The sequence below is a fragment of the Varanus komodoensis genome, unplaced genomic scaffold (genome assembly GCF_004798865.1).
Source record: "Varanus komodoensis strain SLA01 unplaced genomic scaffold, ASM479886v1 scaffold3, whole genome shotgun sequence".
Taxonomy (NCBI): Eukaryota; Metazoa; Chordata; class Lepidosauria; order Squamata; family Varanidae; genus Varanus; species Varanus komodoensis.
In genome coordinates, this window is record NW_025335761.1 from 21,327,434 (window position 1) to 21,347,152 (window position 19,719).

Genomic DNA, 19,719 nt, shown 5'->3' on the forward strand with positions numbered 1-19,719 from the left:
ACCTGCATAATAGTTTTCAATTTCTTTTCAGCATCTGGTCACTGGAGCATAGACTTGAATGATGGTTATGTTGATAGGTTTTCCACTAATTCTGACTGATATTACTTGGTCAGATTTTGCATTTTAGCCCCTTACAACCTTGGGGCTACTTCTTGCTGAGTATTCTTCTGTCATTTCTGGAGTAAATGACTTTGTGTTTGCCCGACTGAAAATGTTGCATTCCAGTCCACTTTAATTTGCTCACACTGAGTACTATGATATTTAGCCATTCCATTTCTTGCCTTGTTTCATACTTCTGGCATTCCATGTTCCAAATGTACGTGTTGTGCAGCATTGGATTCTCCTTTCACCTCTGTGCATGTCAGCCACTAGACTTTGGATTTGATCTAGTTGTGTCATTAGTGATAGAGCTATTCATACTTGTCCTTTGTTCTTCCACAGTAGTTCATTATGTGCCTTCCAACCTGGCGGGGGTGGGGAATCTTATTTTCTGGCACTATCCATTTGTTCGTTTTGGATTGTTTCATCACAGGGTTTTCAAGGTATGAAGATGCAGAAGTAGTTTACCATTGCCTTTTTTTTTTTTTTTTGCATATTGCTAACCAGGGTTGGTTTGAACATCACTGCCATTGTCTGTGAAAGCACCGGTGTTGCTGCCCAATAGCTGCCTTTCAGAAGTTTCTCTGCCACATCACCACTGGAGTCACCCATTCCCTTTTGCTGATGTGGCTGTTACTCCTGAAGAGAGTGGATACTTCTTAGTCTAGTGCCTCAGCTTTGACTGTTCTCTCTTACATGTCCCTGCTAGAATATCAGCCTAGTGAGACAGTCTAGCTTCATGGCAACACTGCTCTCTTTCACTGACACTCTCAAATCCCCTCACCACATTAAGGTGTACATCCAAGAGGGGGACCATTACCTTACACAGCTATAATTTTAACATCTAATGAAAACACAGAAACAGAGTGAGTCAGAAGGGGTCTCCCAGGCCATATAGTCTAACCTCCGGCTTTAGCCAGCTCCACTCATGACATGCCTACCATGTGCATGTCCAGCCCATCCTTGAACACCCTCATTGATGGTGCCTCAACCACTTCAGGTGGAAACCCATTCCATACCCTTGGGGTCCTAACTGTCAGGAAGTACTTCCTGGCATCTAAATTGAACCTTGGTTCCCTGAGCTTTGCTCCACTGGAGCACGTCCTGCCCTTCCCTGCAGGGGTGAACAGGTCTCTACCCACCTCCATGTGACACCCCCTCACATACCTATATGTCACCAACATATCCTCTGAGTTTCCTCTTCTCCAGGCTGAAAAGATCCAGTTCCCTCAGTCTCGCCTCATACGGCTTTCCTTGCAATCCGGCCACCATCCTTGTGGCCCTATGCTGCACTGACTCTAACCTGACTATATCCTTCCTGTAATGAGGGGCCCAGAACTGAATACAATACTCTAGTTGCAGGTGCACCAGAATCGTATAGAATGGTAGTAATAACTCTCTCGATCTAGAAGCCACATTTCTGGCTATGTAACCAGTGCCGTTTGCCCTCTAGACCACCACATCACACTGCTGACTCATGTTTAGCCTGCAGTCAACCAGCACCCTGAGATCCCTTTCACAAGTGCTGCTCTCCAGCCACTTGTCCACTAACCTGTACGTATGACACCCATTCCTATGCCCCAAATGCAACATCTTGCACTTATCCACATTAAACACCATCCTGTTGTCTCCTGCCCACTTCCACAGTCTGTCCAGATCCCTTTTGGATCTGGAGTTGTGGCCACTGCCCCGGTTTTAGTATCACCTGCGAATCTGGTCAGCAGACCGTTCACCCCTTCTTCCATGTCATTGATGAAAAGATTCAACAGGATTGGCTCCAGGACAGAGCCCTGGGGGACCCCGCTTGTCACTGGCTGCCATCCTGATGATTTCCCACTAATGGTTACCCTCTGCTTTCGGTCAGTCAACCATGCCCTAATCCCTTGGACAGTGCATTGGTCTATCTCAAAACTCCTCAATTCTCAACCAGGATATCATGGAGTATTTTGTCAAAAGCCTTGCTGAAATCCAGGTAAACCACATCCACTGCGTCCCCTCCGTCTAGCCACCTTGAAACCTTGTCATAGAATTCAACAAGGTTTAAACATATATTTAAACATAAATATGTTTCCCAAGCAGTACAAATCATCTGTTTAAGACCATGCCATTCATGTTTGAAAGTGAAAGGGAGTTACAAAATAACCCAACTACACTCTAGATTCACTGATGACAGGGATGAAACTCAGGAGTACCACTCAACTTAAGTACATACTGATAAGATATACTGGCATGGAACTACTTGGATCATGAGTGACATCACAGTAAAATCACCTTTAATTGAATTGACTTACTTGTAACTCTGCATGAGTTCTTGACAGTTGGTTGCATCTTTCTGGAGATGGCTTATCTCAGAAACTAACTGCTGCTTTTTTTCTCTAAGATTTGACTGATTTCTGCAGAAGTCCAAAAAAAGTAAGTGAAACATGGGAACACAGTTCAATGAATAGTGCTAAACAACAGGATGAAAATGTAGGGCACAATCTAAGGCTAATTATTACCTTTGAATTGCTTCCTCTTGGGCTCTATAGTTTTCCAGTTCTAAGAATGAGAAAAACATACCTTAAGAATTAAGTAGAAGATAACAAGCAAAGCTGTTTCTTATATCTGATTAAATAGGCCTAGCTTACCAAAAAGGTAAGTTTTATCCCCAAAAGCAAAATTGTACTCAATAAAATTCCTACATGTAGGGTTTTGTATATGATGATCCCACAGTCATAGAAAGATACATCCAGCCAAGCTTTACAAAGAACTGGGCACATCCAAAATTGCACAAACAGACTTCCAATTATGTAACAGGGTTTCCCTTTCATCTCCCTCCCTCTGTACCCCCAAAATCTGTTATGGAGATGTTAGAGAAATGGAGAACCCATTTTGTTGACAGTATACATTCAGCTGGACAAGTGATACTGGATTTCAGCCTGTATACTTTGAATATTACACATACTGATCTCTATGAGGAATTTCATCAGTCCAAGCAGCTATAAGTTAGCCACTCCCAATTGTGTCCACTGGAGCAGTCAGTTCAGCATCAATATAGACTTGAGGATCAGTGAGGGGGTTGCTGTGGCCTATAACAATTTAATCTCTCTCTTCTGGTACCCTGTCTGACTAATAGTCTACTATTTGTTCTCTATATTGAGCCAGCAGGACAGATTGGGGATCCTGCTAGTGTACCTCCACCCTGCATCTCATCACTTTCCCAACATTTCCTGACACAGGTGATCTTGGATGTGTTGTTGGGGTCCCCCAGGCTGTTGGTTGTGGAGGAAGTCAACATTTGTGAAAAGCACATCTTTCTGGGGTGCTCAGGATTTCATGGACTCCATGAAAGGTGGAGGCTTTGGTCTTGCTTTGGTCTAGTCAAAGTTCATGACTTTGAGGCTAATTGATCTGCAGTTTCTACAGGGTTCTGAGGAGCTTTCCATCTAATATGGCTGGAGTTCCTGTTGAAACTATGGGCCATCTGTGGAACATGAAGATGAACCAGATGTTTGACATGATTGCTCTTGAGTGCAAAAGTGAGTTGTCTCATGCTGCCTGAAAGAGATAGTGGTAAGACCACTCCAGAAGAAATCCTTCCTTCACCCAGAAGACCTGAAGAACTTTAGGCCAGTAGCAAATGTTTCTTTCTTGGGCAAAGTTATTGAGCAGGTGTTTGCCAACCAACTCCAGACACTCTTGGATGAGACTGATTGTCTGATTCCATTTCAATCAGGATTGAGGTGAGGTTTTGGCATGGAAATGGCTTTGGTCACTCTGTAGGCCAGGAGAGACATGGTATGTGTGACCTTGTTGATACTCCTGGCTGGAACTCTCATCATGACCACGGTATCCTTCTAGGTGACTCTCTGAGTTGGGTGTACTGCATTGCAGTGGTTCTGCTCTTATTTGAAGGGGCTTCTCCAGAAGTGGGTGCTTGGGAAATACTATTGAATTTCATGGATTCAGTCTCCCATGATATTTAACATCTGCATGAAACCACTGAGTGGAAATGCATTGCCACCAGCATGCAGATGACACACAGTCCTATTTTTCCTCATCTTCAGTAGATGAAACTGTAGATATGCTAAACTGGTTCCTGGCTGCAGCAAACTGAAGCTCAATCCAAACAAGGCTGATATGCTATTAGTAGGTGATCATCTGACTGAATGGAAGGTGTTTAATCTGTTCTGGAAGGGACTGTACTTCTTGAAGGAGCATGTTCATAACTTGGTGGTTCTCATTCATTCCTCTTTGTCTCTTCAGGCTCAGGTAGCCTCAGTGGCATGGAGTACCTTCTACTAATGTTGGCTGGCAGCCCAGCTACACCCCTATCAGGACAGCAATAACCTGGTTTCAGTAATCTGAGCTAGTCATCTCTAAATTATATTAGAGAAATGCTCGTTGTGTGGGGCTGCTTACAAACCATTCAGAAGTTGCAGCTTGTTTGAAGAACAACAGCCAAACTAATAAATTGGGCCAGTAGGCCTGAATATATAAGAGCAATTCTGACCTGATTGCTCTGTATGCTTCTGAACCCAATTAAAAGTGCTGGTTTTAACCTTTCATGGCTTGGGTCCACAATACCTGATGGAGCACCTCTCCCAGCAGCAATCAACTTGGGCACTATGTTCAACATCTGAAGCCTTCCTCCTTGTGCCAACTCAGAGGGTGGCCTGGTATCTATGGAATGACCTTTCCACTGAGGCCAGCATGGCACCAACCTTGTCATTTCCTTGGTACCAGGTTAAGGCAGCCCTTTATGCCAAGGCTTTTGAAGATACACTTGGATATTCAAGGGCTGGAGGAGATTACCCATCCCCGATTTTACATGGCTAATCTTCATTGGATGTTGGTGTTAAAAAGTTTTAAAATGTTTGTATTTTGATATGCTTTTATGGTAGTTTATTGCACAGCTTTACGACTCCATTGTAAATTGCCCAAAAAACTTCAACTATTGGACAGCATAAAAATAAACAAATAATATTAGAAATAATAAAGTAATTTTTAAGCAATGGTAGGACACAGGGATATGTTCCTCTTGTATTTCTGAAATGTTTAAAAAGGTGGACATTATACAAATACAACAATCACCTCTCCAACATTTATCTACAAACTTCTGCAACATGTACTTCAAAGGAGTTCTATTACCTCTTTCAGTTTCTCTCAGCTTGGCCTCATATTCTGCAGTGGTATCACTGACATCTGGCTCAGAGTCTTCTAAAAGAGCAGTTTCTAAAAATCAAGACATGTTTTATAAGGACATCTGATGAAATGAACTTTAATCTACTTATTATTATTAGTGTAAGCCACCAATGCTGGAGAAGACTCCTGCGAGTCCCTTGGACTGCAAGGCAATAAAACCAGTCAGTCCTAGAGGAGATCAACCCTGACTGCTCTTTAGAAGGCCACATAGTGAAGATGAAACTCAAATACTTTGGCCACCTAATGAGAAGGACGGACTCACTGAGAAGAGCCTGATGCTGGGAACAATAGACGGCAAAAGAAGGGGACGGCAGAGGATGAGGTGGCTAGATGGAGTCACTGAAGCAGTCAACGTGAGCTTAAGTGGACTCTGGGGGATGGTGGAGGACAGGAAGGCCTAGAGGAATGTTGTCCATGGGGTTGCGATGGGTCAGACATGACTTTGCGACTAACAACAACAAAGCCACCAAAGCTTATAACTTTACACTGCTGCTTTGCTACAATGGAATGACATAGCTACCCTTCTGCATTCCCAGAAATTGGAAGTAATTGTTGTAGCAGAAAATAAAAGCTCACAGGATGTGGACCTTCCTGTCAAGGGAGGCTAGCCTGGATTCCTGTCTGCTGTTCTTCCACCGCCAAGGAAATACATTTTTATTCAAACATCCCCTTTGGTGTGTAAGTTGGGCATGCAGGGTGGGTGCCATTTTCATTTTTTTAAAAAATGTATTAGTATGGTGTGGTGGTTAGAGTGTTGGCCTCGGGACCCAGGAGATCTGGATTCTAGTCCTCACTTGGTCATGAAACTCACAGGGTGATTGTGGGCCAATCACAGACTCTCAGTCCAACCTACCTCACAGGGTGGTTGTTGTGAGGATAAAATGGAGGTATGTAAGCCTCCTTGGGTTTCTTCCAAGAGGAAAAATAGTGGGATATATTTACAATGTAATAATAATCATTGTTTTAAGTAAGTTTGTATTAAAATATTGTTAGTTCGTATCATTGTAAGTCAACTTCAGTGCCATTTTCTTGATATAAAGGTTGAATACAAATCAAATCAATCAATAATAAAAGTTAAGCTGTCTAGAAACTTAAGGTTGTACCTGTTTTCAAAGCAACAATACAGCTATCAATTTCTTTCATGAGTTTATCCATTTTTGCTAGTCTTGATTGTAGATTTTCTCTCTGGAACTTCAATTAAAATTGATATTTAGACCATAATGTAATAGGTAAAACTGATATTAGCAATAACCTTTCATAATACGAAGCTAACTTCCAAATAAAGCTAATTTTTACAATAGTTCTCCATTGTATTGACATAATGTATTTACACGATTTCAGCAACATTCCTGTTTCATTCACCATTACCCAAATAAACCAGTCGCCAGTTCTGTCAGTCACAGATACCAGACTAATTAAAGATTGACATTTCTGTGCTTTTCAATTATTTGAATGAGGGATTTAAAAAATAACAGTTTAATGTACTGGATGAATTGCTGGGTTATGATGTAGGTGACTCAAGTTCAAATATGAACTCAGTTCAGTTTGCAGCCTTGAACAAGTAATTTCTAAACTGAAAATAAAGAAGTGTTATAAAGTATACTGCAAACTAACAGAACAATAAAAAGAGAATAAGAGTGTAAATGTTAACTATAATGCTAAAGGTTATCCTACAAAGCCCCGCTCCTCTCTAAACAGTGTGAGATGCCATAAAATGAAGATCGTGTTTGGAGTAGAATCTACTACAATCTGGTAGTACTAGACTAAATGTAGGGCATCTTAGTTGTTTTGAATGATGGTATTTTGCCATTTAAAAAAAGTTCAACTTTCATAGAACTATCCTATATCCATACAAATTTCCATTTTATTCTTTATTAATGACATGTGAAGAAATATACAGCATCTAATATGGTGGGGTGGGGGGAATCCATCTTTTGCAGAGTATACCAGATTGTTTTGTAAAGTTTTAATATGCAGCAGGTACAGACGTAGAAGACTTGAATTCAAATCCCCGAGAGGAAGTGGAGTTAAGTCATCATCTTTCAGTCTAATCTATTTGAGGAAAATAGAACAACCCATATATGCTGACCTGAGCTCACCACAGGAATGAGATACATAAAGGATATACTTAGTTTCAATGCATTGACAAATGCCCAGCCATTATCTTAAATGATTACTTTAAATAATGTTACCTGAGCACTCTGTACCAACTTCGCATATAACTGTGCTTTTCTCCTGTGAGCAAGTACTTTACTCTTTTTGGTAAAATACGATTTCTGTTTGTTCAGCTCTGCTCCAAAGCTTTTCAACTGTAGTGAAATTTGAGATAATAACAGCATGAGTAAACACAAAGGCACAAAGTTTAGGAGCAGGTACACTGCAGTCACAATGGGCTGGATCCAGATATAGTTCATATAACAGGGTTGACAGGAGAAGACTCCCCCCATGACATCTCTTCTACTGACCTGGTCCCCAAATGCTACAGAGGGCAACAGGATACTGCTGAATGAAGTATGCTGTGGTGGTGGTAGGGAAAGTCATCAGAAATCAGGTAGATACACGTTCTCTGTGTGTAACCATATAAAGGCCCTCAGTGTTGAGCAAGTTTGTTGCTATAACTGAGTGTTTACATGGCTTTCTTTTAGGTTATACAACTAGAAAAACAGCCCACTGTCCAAAATAAAAGTAACCACGCATGTGAGGGTGAGGCAAAAAGAAAAATAGAGGGGCAACCAAGTTCAAACAAAGAAACTTAAGAAGAACTGCAGCACTGGTGCAGACTTCTCCTAATATCTGCAATCATACAAAATTATTTACATTATTATGTACATGGTTAACTGTTGTTATTTGTTGCTTTGTTTATTGATTGTTGTGCTTCTTGTAAGCCATCCTAGGATGATTTTCAAATAGGACAGGATACAAAAACTTTAAATAAACAAATAACATAAGATAGTTACTAATACCTCCTCATCAGAACAGGTCCTCATTACTTCCCACAGGCTTTTATGCATATTTGCCAGAAGTTTATCTTGGTCAACTGCATGCAACTTTAATCTGAAAGATTAATACATTTATATGTCAACAAATATATATATATATAGGTCAACATTAGGCTCCGGATATGCTTCCCTTTTGAGAGGCATAGAGCACAATTCCATGCATTTAGGCAGGAAAAAAGTTCTACAACGCCCAGCATTTCTTAGCCAACCATGACAGCTTGGAGAGGCTGGGGGTTGTAGGACATTTTTCTTTCCAAATACACAGAGCTGCATTCTTAGTAATATCTTTAAGTTTCTGTGCTAAAACATATTCTATTCCTCACTGCTTTTAAAGTTCAAACTATTGTAGCAATTTTAAAATGACTTTTTATTATCAGTAGATCATTAAATTAAACAGAAAGATATTGGCTGGCAATGGAAGTTTTCTCATGGGGAAGAGGGTATTTTTAGGGCAAAAGACATTGCCCTGACAACTCATTATTATTATGAGATTGTTTGCTCTATAGTGGGTGGTTGCATTATCCTGAACCAGAAGAGACATTTCATTTTGAGCTGCCAGGATTGGCTGGTGAGCGGCTCAGAAAAAATGACAAAATCCCATCATTCTTTGTGATCATCTTTTTTACTAGATATGCTTTCTTCCTTTGTCAATTTCCATGTACTCGTACTTTATCTACTTGACTTTATTGCTGTTTTTGACAATTGTAACATACAAGGAAATTTCCCAAATAAGACTACACATATCCAACAGCAATAACAGTGCTATTGCAAAAGACCAACAATAATAATAAATAAAATTATGAACACATGAAAAAATGATCCCAGCTGCACATTTCTGACAATTTGAACATTTGAAAAAGTACTGGGATACCAGCTGGAGAACTGAGGGGAGGGAAAGGGGAAAATAAGCCATAGGGTTGCTCCATGAATAACATGCACTATGTAAGCTTGGAAGCAGGGTGGTAGAGATGACATGAGAACATGGCTGTTAGTATCACCTGAATGTTCTGAACACACTCTAAAGAGGGCAAAAAAGTCCAAATCACTATTTAGGGTAGCTTTCAACACTCCAGAAACTATTGCCATGCAGAGCTTATTGACTACCAAATACTGCAACTCATGTCAGGTTTGTTATATGTTCTTTGTTCAAAGGAAAGGGTACTGCACAAACAAAAATGGAAAACATCTTACTCTTCTATAACTTCACAGAAAGCACGACAGTCTTCTTCATAAACTTCTAATTTGGGACGATAAATAAACTGGCTGAGAATTTCATCTTCTGGAGTAGGAGGTGTGGTGACTGCATACTACAGAGAACAAAACTCCAACAGTTAAGAATCCAAAAGTCATGATATATACACAGATAATAACCACAGTCAGAACTTAAGCATATTATTTCTTGCTGCCGCAATTCCAGAGAGAACTGCTTTTGAATTGCACAGTGGCTTCATTAGACGTGCCAATAAGACGGACAAAACTAAGCTTTAGCAAAGTTTTAATGAAAATGCAGGTTGCCCGGAATGGTTACATCAAGAGCTATGAAATTCCATACAGGTAGCACTGGATCTCAGTTAACTTCTGTTATTATCATCACATTTATTTAGAAATGTTAGCTGCTATTTTAGATTTTATCAGAAAGATAGCTACTGGAGTTGTATCATTACAAAAATTTTGGGATGACTTACAAATTAATACTTAACATGTACATCTGTATATGTAAATACTTACTTTGGGTGGGAGCTGACTCTGACGAGGTTTCTGTATCAGAGCATGAACTTGGAGAAGTGTAAAAAATTCCCGGACTGTGATAGTACCTTCCTGCAGTTTCTGAAAATGAAGAATCCAAGCATAACTATTTAAAATAGGCTTTTTATTAATTATATTTATATCCTGCCATTCAACTTTCAAGGAACCTTACGTAATTCTTCTTCCCTGTCCAATCTTATCCTTACAACAACCCTGTGAGGCAGGTTGGGCTAAGAGTGGCCCAGAGTCACCCAGTGACTTGCCAGCTTCATGACTCAGTTCTCCAGAGTTCTAGTCTCACATAATCTTAACCCTTTCAACACACTGGCTCTCAGTATTACTTGAAAGTTTACATCACAAACTACCAATATTTATTTTTAATTTCATGTCATTTATAACCCACTTTTCTGCACAAAAATGCAATTGTATATAAACAATTAAAATATACAAAGATTAAATCAAGAGAAAAAAGCAGTACAGAACAACGTCAAATAAAGCAACACAAAAACAAAACAGCAGAAAAATTAAACACCAAAAGCCTGTGTGAATAAAGATGTATTGAATATCTATCTAAAACAGAAAGAGATGCCTCTTGGGTCTCACAAACAGGGCATTCCATAACATGGTTATATACTTCGTAACAGAGAAGGGGACTTAGAAGGTTTTAAGCTTTTCGTATTACCTCCTGCAAATTTTGTTCACAAATACTGTCCATGAGAAGCTGAGTCATTTCACTATTTTGTTGAACTAGGAAGAAAATGTAAATATGAGTAAGAATTCCTCATCTGTTCAGCACAACAGAACAATACCAAGATGATACCCCTCTATCAGAAGCAGACTTGCTTAAAAGAGCAAAGGGATTTTCATAATATTTTACTTAATTTAGAATTCTAATCCTTTAATAGATAAAGTCTCGGTGATCTTTGAGATCTTCACAACGAGAACTGCTTATACCCCAGAGTTGGAAAGCTTCTAGCTTGTAAGAGCTGCCAATATATCCCATTGACGTCTCTCACCTACACACCACCCTCTCCCTACCTCTCAGATCAAAATCAATAATCTCCAACTGATGAGAGTTTGGAGATTTCCTCAGCTGAAATCTTTCATTTCCAGTCTCTGATCAGAAACAGATTTTGCCATCCCTTCCCACTCCCATCATCCTAAATCTATGCTGTAAAAGGGGTCCTGACATATGTTCCTGGAGGCATTTTGGCATATGGGTTCCTTTCTCTGCTATAGCCCAATCTATAGCACAGAGGATTATAACATTTCTAATGGTTATAAAGAGTAAAGGAATTGATATCTTAACATTCTAGAATCCAAGGTCAATCAATATTTATTCAGAAAGTGTATTTGATTCAAATTATTCCATAACAGCTAACAACAAAAGTGCTCAGCAGCCCATGGTCTCTTGGTCAGAGACCATGTTAGAGTACAGAATGCCCTTCCATTAAGAAAGTGAGAGTAAATGGCAGTTGGAGCACTGTCCCTTCGGAGCAGGTGTATGTGTTCATTTTCTGTCCAATGCTGGGGCTCTGACTGGTATTCCCCTTGCCATCTTATTTGTCCTGGGAGGAAGGGAAAGGCTACAACCCCACAGTGGCCCTTATTCTAACAAATCCAATTGACACTTGCATCAACCTAAACAAAAGGCTTCCAACATAAGCAACTTATGGAATTTATTCTAACAGTATATGGTGATGCCCCTGTCTTAGACAGCTTTCAGCAAGAACCATAATAGCAAGGAATACCAGTAGAAAAAGTATCTACCAGTAGAAAAAGTATACCTCCACAACTGGTGGGGCAAACAAGAGATGTCTATATCCACTGGGGTCCGCTAGTGAACTTGCTAGCCAGTGCTTGGGGATAAAATACTAAAGTACATAGACATCTAGTCTTAGTCAGCAAAGGCTACTATGAACTTAACCTCACCCTGTGCAGTTCAGGGTGCAGAATTAATTTGTACACCATACCAGGTAGGGAAGGAGAAAGGGTAAGCTATGCTACCACCATAACTACAAAGTGTATGGGAATAAGGAACCATCTATATTTAGATACCTTCTAACCATACAGAAATATTCCAGAACATCATTAGAAACAGTAGTTTGGATCATAAGATAAGAAAACAAGTTCATAGAAAGTCTTTCATTTTCTCTTTCCAATTGTAGTCATATATGACCTTCTAAAAATCTCTCTGGGGAATCAGGAAGCCCTTTGGAGAACGTGGGATAGGACACAGGGGCTTCTAGAAGATTGCCCAGCATTGGATAGACATTGGCCTTACTTGGAGCAGTTCCCCACTCCCTACCCCACCGTTCCCTTGCTCTAAGAACTTATGGAATAGTGTTGAAATGATTGCATAGGCCATTGTATGGTTGCCTAAAGAGGCAGAGCCATGAATAATGAGAGCAGGGCAGAATACAATACTACAGTAAGTTATTCTGAGAAACCCCCTATGGCTTTTAGAAAAACAGGAGCCCTTGGAAAACACTAGATAGAGGAATATAGAGAATGACTTGTGTAAAAGCATGTCCATCTTATTTGTTTAGCTCTGCCTCTGAAGCAAGCAATTCCAGGATACCCTTCATCACTGCAGGAGAAACATCAGCCACATAACACAACAATATAAAGTGTTTTTATTTACTAGGTTAGCCAAAGCAGATTAATCAGGTTAGAAAGAATTCTTACTACTGAAGTCTATATCAGCCTTCACTGAGTCCAAAGAGCTGCTGTTGCTGTTTTGTGTCTTTTCCAGATTTGTAGCCATCACTTCTGGAACATTTTTACCATCAAGGGTTTCTGCAGGATTATGAGCTACCACTGTGCTATAGAGTGGCTGAAATTAAAACAGCAATTATTCAATACATATTATATTAACAGAATTTCTCTGCAAATATGCAAAATATTCCTGTTCATTGTAGGTTATCAATAGGAGCAAATTTTAGATTTTCAGTGGTGGAATGTTATGCACACAGTTGGTAGAAACACAGAAAGCTTTGTTACAGTGCTTGCTTAGCTTGGAATAAGTCCTACTGAATTCAATGGTGCTTACTTAAGAATCAAAGTATACAATATTTCACTATACAACTTATTTACAAAGAAAATTCACACACAGAATTTTCAATGGAAGTACAGCAGACTTTCAAGTCATACTACTTGATCTAAAATATCATTAAGTGTAAGTTATTGCTACCTTTAATATCCATATGTTGCTTCAAGGCTAGTATAATTGTGAGAGCAGTACTCAACACTAAACACTGTGAAATACTTTTTAGTTCAGCTGTATGTACATTAGTATATACTAGACCTAATTTGAAGCTATGAACCACTCTTCATGACCCTAACCCTAGAGGACTAGTAAGTGGTATGCTTGATGATTAAGAGTATGACCCTATGCCTCCCCCATGAGACTTCATCTGGGAGTGCAATGCTAATTTGTATTCCCACATCTGTGTTCAAAGACAGAGCTTTGACCTTGCACCAGGGAGTTAATGCTCCAATCCCCTGCCTACCCCCTACAGCTCTCTGAGATCAGGAAAACAACATCAGTGGAGGGGAGCAGGGGCATTCTAGGGAGTAGGGAAAGGTAGAGACTGGGGATTGCAGGATATTATGGATTCTGGCAGGATCCCAGCCATCTACCTCCTAGCCTCCTCAGATGCACCCCAGCCATACCTCCAGAAATGGTTATCTACAGTGCTTTTTTTGTAAAAAAAAAAAAAAAGGTGCTGGAACTCATGTCCCTGCCTACAGTAAGCACACACACCAATCCCAAGCCGAGCAGGGAGCAGCAACCAATCCCAAGCAGCTATCTCTCACTATCAGATAGCAGATAGCAGACACAATAGCAGTCTGCAGGCACTATGTTAATGATGTTTGCTGCTGATCTGGTACTCCAATCAAAATCACTTCGTAAAATCCATTGAAAAAAAGGTGCAGGAACGCCGTTCTGGTGCGTTCTATGACAAAAAAAAGTCCAGGTCGTCTAACTGAAATGCAGAACAGGAGGTTTAGGGAGATTAAGATTGCCTCCTCTTCTCCTGCTCTGTACTGATGCTTGTAAGCCTCTGTGTTCAAGGGATTACGAGCACTGAGGATACAATTAATTGCACCAAGTATAACAGATCCAATGAAAGAAAAAAAGTCAGAAAAAAATTTAAAAGGTTGTTTATGATTATTTTTAAAGTCTTTTCGATGATCCTAATTTTTTCACACTGCATTTTCTTTCGAAAATAAAATAAAAAACATTTGAAGAAAAAAGATAAAGCTAGGTTCTAGAAGAAAGCATTAGGATAAATCAACATGTATGCACACATACAGGTACACCACAGTAGCTCTTCCAGTAGCCTTATAAATTAGACAAATATTGAATTAATTTCTATCCCTAACACAGGCAGAAAATTATTAGAAAATTTATAGCTTTTGGACTGGGGACCCAGAAGATCTGGGTTCTAGTTCCCATTCAGCTGTGAAGTTCACTGGCCCCAAGTTACCTCACAGGGTTGTTGCTGTGAGGATAAAATGGAGCTATGTAAGCTGCCTTTGGTTCTCGCAAGAGGGGAAAGGGTCAGGATATAATGCAATGTGGTAATGATACTTTATTCTATAATCCATAGAAGAATTAACAAATTGGAAAAGGTAACTATGTGCCAAAATAATAGATTCACACGTACCTGCTTTAACTCTGCAGTATCATTCCAGGCATCATCAACTTTCAACTTTTTTTCTTTCTGAAGTTCCTCATCCTCTGAAATCCAAGTTCTCTTCTGTTTCTTATTAGTTTCAAATTCCTCAAATAAATGGCCTTCTTTAGCAAGAATCCCTTTGCTGTTCATCACATCACAGCTTAGAGACTCGTTCGAATCCATTTCCTCTATGCATGCAGGAAGCAACTCCTCATCTATATAACATGAGGGACTCAAATTTTGTGCAATTTTTTCTGAGGATCTTTTAAGGAGTAAAGAGATTTCTGAATCTTGAACTGCTGTTCTCTCTCCTGATTTGGCACTAGTATCTTCTACATTAGAAATAGCAGGCTTTATTCTACTTGGCAGTTTAGGTGGAAAGATGCTCAGAGGAATTTTTTTAACTTTACAGCTATCTGTACATACAGTATTTAAGTGTACATTGAGAGAAGCACCCTCACTTAAATATGTATGGGTCCCTTCTTTAGTGATAGTGGATTCCTTTTTGATGTCCTCTCTCAACTGCAAAGGTTCATCTGGCTTCATTGGTAGTTTGGACAGTTCCTTTCCAAGACTGGACCCAACATCTTGTGAAAGTAGAACAGGTTCAGACTTCTTCCCAATGTCTTCTAAGTTTGGACAATGGCTGATGCCAGTTCGTTTAGGCAAAAGGATTGGCTCTTCATCTGAAGAGGAAGAATTCATGGGAGGAAATTCTGAGTTATTTTGCTGATCTTTTGTAGAACTACCCAGTTCACTTAATAAAGTCTCATTTATGTTAGATACTCTGTCATCAATTGGACGAGTAGCTGTTTCTGTAGCAAAGTTATCTTCCTGTCTTGACTTTGAATCCAGGACTGACATTTTAACTGGAAACGTAACATTATTTGCTTCATTTGAAACTACATTTCTTGCAGTTTGTTTTGCAAAGGTGTTAATTTTAGACATACAGGATTCTGGCTGGTTGTCCTGATGTTTAAAATGGTTCTGTTGCTCTTGGACAATGCCCTGAGAAATAGATAGCATCATACCAGCAGAATAAATTGACTTTTCAGGGGTATCCTTATTGACTTTGGAACCATTCAATTTGTTTTCATAAGGATCTACTGAAGCAGGAAATTCAGAGCTAGATTTGGTGTGGGAATGCAAGCTGCTTTCATTCTTATCATTCATATACATAAATTCAATTCCTATTGTGTAATTTTTAGTCATCTCCATGTTCTCAACAGCTGTATTTTCAGATATCTTTACTTTTGAGTTTGTGGAAGAATTAGATAACTGTTTTTCAAAGCCAGGTCCATAATTATTAGGGTCATAAATATTAACGGTACAATTTCTTGCAGCTTCTGTATTGTGTACTTCCCCCGCACACATTGGGGTAAGCACATTACTCAATGTCTGCTGTATATTTTCATTCAGCATTTCTTGTTCCTCTAATTCAGCCCAGTTCCCATTTTCAACAGTATTAGTAGGCAAAGCAGTGACTTCTGTGCCACCCTGGTAATATGTAAATGCCTCATTAAGAGGCAAAACATTCTTAGCTTGGCTAGATTGTGGGCAATTAACAACTGTTTGGCTATCAGTTGGCGCTGTCTGCCCTTTGGCAACTTTTGTACCATCAGCCATAGTTAATGCTATCATATTCTGTGAAGGGAGTTGCCATTCAGCATAATTTCCCAGTTTCAGTGCATTCTTAGGGAAAGTTTCTTCAGTAAGAGTATGTGACAGTACTTGGGGAGTTCTTTCACAATGGGAAGCAATATCATGATTAACTGCCACTGTGTGGCACTTTGTAAACTCCATTTCATCATGTAGTGCAAGAACAGTAGAATTGTCTTTAAGTGAACCTGGTAATGTGATGCTCCCAGTATCTTCTCTTTTCTGTGGCAAAGATTCGTACTGGCTATTTTTAAGAAATGCATCTGATAGGGACTTTGTTATTTCCATGTCATTGTTGCACAAAAACCTCACAGTTTTATCTGCAGGGAGAAATGTTGTGGATTTTGTTATTGTTGTATTACCGCTGTCTACAAACATACTGGCTTTATCCGCAGGTATGGAGAAGAGTCCTTGAGTAGCTTCCCTGACCTGTTGGACAGTGTCATGGTTTACTGCCACTGTATGGCTCCTTGTAATCTCCATCTCATTATCTTCCAGCAGTCCACACACTGTTGCTTGTTCATTAGCTGATTGTGACAGAAACTTGCCAATTTCTTTTTTGTTCAATTGCAATGCCCTGAAACCAGTATCTTGAGAAGATATGGATTTAGTTATTTCCATGTCATTGTTGCACAAAAACCTCACAGTTTTATCTGCAGGGAGAAATGTTGTGGATTTTGTTATTGTTGCATTACCACTGTCTACAAACATACTGGCTTTATCCGCAGGTATGGAGAAGAGTCCTTGAGTAGCTTCCCTGACCTGTTGGACAGTGTCATGGTTTACTGCCACTGTATGGCTCTTTGTAATCTCCATCTCATTTTCTTCCAGCAGTCCACACACTGTTGCTTGTTCATTAGCTGATTCTGATAGGAACTTGTCAACTTCTTTTTTGTTCAGTTGCAAAGCCCTGAAACCAGTATCTTGAAGAGATATGGATTTAGTTATTTCCATGTCATTATTATGCATAAACACCAGAGTTTTATCTGTTGGACCAAAGGATGCGCTTTTAGTTAACTCCATGTTATTGTTACATAAGTACATGTTGGTTTTCTCTGTAGGATTTAGAGATAGAGTTTGAGGAACTCTCTCTACTGCTACTGTAAGGCTCCTTGTAAGTTCCATTTCATTGTCGTTGCTCAGAGAAAATAGTGCAGTTTGATCACTCGCTGATTCAGTTATTCTTTTCTTACCAGTTCTTGTATTTTGCTCTGGCACAGCAGTTACAGATGAAACAGGTTTAGTTATCTCCATATCACCACATGTAAACATGGCGGTTTGATTTGAAGGAATCTTTTCTCCTTGGATGACTGCATCATGATTCAAAGCCACTGTGTGACTTCTGGTAATGTCCATTTCATTCTCATCACTATGCAAATATACAACAGTCCTGTCTTTGGCTGAGCCAGGGAAAGCCCTCCTACCAGACTCATTGCTTGGTTTTTCAGACTGACCACCAGCATTTCCTATAGAATGATTTATTGCACTTGATATGGGCTTAGTCTCATCCATATCATAATAACTATAACCAGTTTTATCTACAGAGTGTAAGGAAAGCTCTTGAGGGGTTCTCTCACACTTCTGCATATTGTAGTTTACTGGTACTGTACAGCTCTTAGTAATCTCCATTTCATTGTCTTCATTCAGGACAAATACAATAGTCTTAGCACCATCTGAACTACTTAGACATTTCTTAGAGGCTCTCATTTCTTGTTGTGGCAAACCCTGAAATATAGCTGTATTCAGAGAATTATCCATTATATATGTCATGGGTTTAGTAATTTCCATGTTAACACTTACACCACTTTTATCTTCAGGAATTAAGGATACTGCATAGTCTGAAACAACACTTTCTCTATTAATTTTACTGTCTAGTCCTGTTGCATCAACACATTGCCTAATGTCCTCAGATAAAGAAACAAAGTAACTCTCTTTTTCCTTTTCAAAACTCTTAGAACCTTGACTTAGAGAGAAAAGAGTTGACTGTTTGCTGGATGATGAACCAAACAGAGCATGTGCTTTTCTCTCAGGAAGACAGGATGTCGAAGAACCAGGACTGATTCTTGGATTTAGCAGTTCCATGCCACCATAAGTTGCTTCTTGATTTGGAGCGGCTATTCCACAACTTTGTATGCTATTTATATAAGAATGTGTAGATTCTTGATGTTTTGTAATGTCCATATGGTCCTCTCTAAACAAAGTTTCTTCTGTTAGCCTGGAGATATGATAACTCTCTTTTTCAGAAGCTCCATGAATAGGATTGCCTAGTCCACTGAAATTTCTTTGGTGGATTAAATCTGTGCAACTTTTACTAATTTCTCTATCTGTATAGAAACCAGAGAAAGCAGATTTATTACCATGGAGAATAGGCATAGAAGTGGCAGATCCAGTGGGTACAGGTATTGTACTGGTTCTATGAAAAGAAGCCAGTGAGGCAGCCCTATTAATTAACCTGACAGCCTGCATTTTGTCAACATCTTCTTTACTGCTTACAGTTAGTTCATTAGTACACATACTTGAGTCCTGTTGAACACCAAGTTGATTACTAGAAGGCTCTGATCTATCATTATGCATGTTATAATTGACTGAATAATCACCTCTGAGGTTCCCTTGCTGATCCACCATATTAAGTGAACTAGTTTTGTGTGGTAAAACTCTTTCTATATTGGCAGTCATTGCATCCATACTTCCCTCTCTACAAACCAGAGTCATTTCCTTACTTCCTAACTGATTTGAGGCAGGTGCAACAGCTTTCTCATCAGATGGAATAAGCATTATATAGTTTTCCTTATTATCAAGTTCTCCCAAGGCAGCAGTACTGTTGCATCGTTTGCCTTGCAAGTGAGAATATTCATTACTGTCTGAAGAGTTAATGTTTCTTTCTGGAGCCTCAGAATGAAGAATAGTAGGTGTGGGAGTAGGAAACATTTGAGAGGACTTCAAATTTTTCAAAAAGTCATTGAAGTTAATTTTCTGTATGTTTTCAGTTTTCATCTTCTGTTGAGATAAGCAGGTCTCATTTGCCTTTATAGGGCAGCTGAAGAAGCTGAATTCGTTCAGCTGTGACCCTTCCTTTTTTGATTTTAACGCAGTTGAAAATGATTTGAAATCTATTTTCTTTGGCTGGTCAGTTTCTTGGCAGAATCCAATGTCATGGGTAATCAATATGGTATGACCAGATGTCATATCCATTTCATTTTCCTCTGAAAATATGACTGTTCTATCCATTTTGTTCCATTCTGTACCAGTGTTTGCATCAGGGCACTATAAAAAACAACAGCAATTAAGTTACTGGCACTTCTAAGAACTACTTATCTCTAACACAGGTTTCACAAATACTGAAAGGG

At 39.4% G+C, this 19,719-nt stretch overlaps 1 protein-coding gene across 1 annotated transcript in view; it reads right to left on the bottom strand.

Moving 5' to 3' along the window:
* The window catches only part of KNL1 (kinetochore scaffold 1), a 39,551-nt gene that overhangs the window by 11,264 nt on the left and 8,568 nt on the right, over window positions 1-19,719 (bottom strand). Inside the window, exons 10-20 of the mRNA XM_044436832.1 lie at window positions 14,702-19,636; window positions 12,717-12,864; window positions 10,711-10,775; window positions 10,011-10,109; window positions 9,474-9,589; window positions 8,247-8,337; window positions 7,476-7,592; window positions 6,387-6,474; window positions 5,230-5,313; window positions 2,598-2,637; window positions 2,391-2,492 (exon numbers count right to left, since the gene is read on the bottom strand). Of these exons, the coding sequence (XP_044292767.1) occupies window positions 2,391-2,492; window positions 2,598-2,637; window positions 5,230-5,313; window positions 6,387-6,474; window positions 7,476-7,592; window positions 8,247-8,337; window positions 9,474-9,589; window positions 10,011-10,109; window positions 10,711-10,775; window positions 12,717-12,864; window positions 14,702-19,636 (5,885 nt within the window). The remainder of the gene's footprint in view (window positions 1-2,390; window positions 2,493-2,597; window positions 2,638-5,229; window positions 5,314-6,386; window positions 6,475-7,475; window positions 7,593-8,246; window positions 8,338-9,473; window positions 9,590-10,010; window positions 10,110-10,710; window positions 10,776-12,716; window positions 12,865-14,701; window positions 19,637-19,719) is intronic.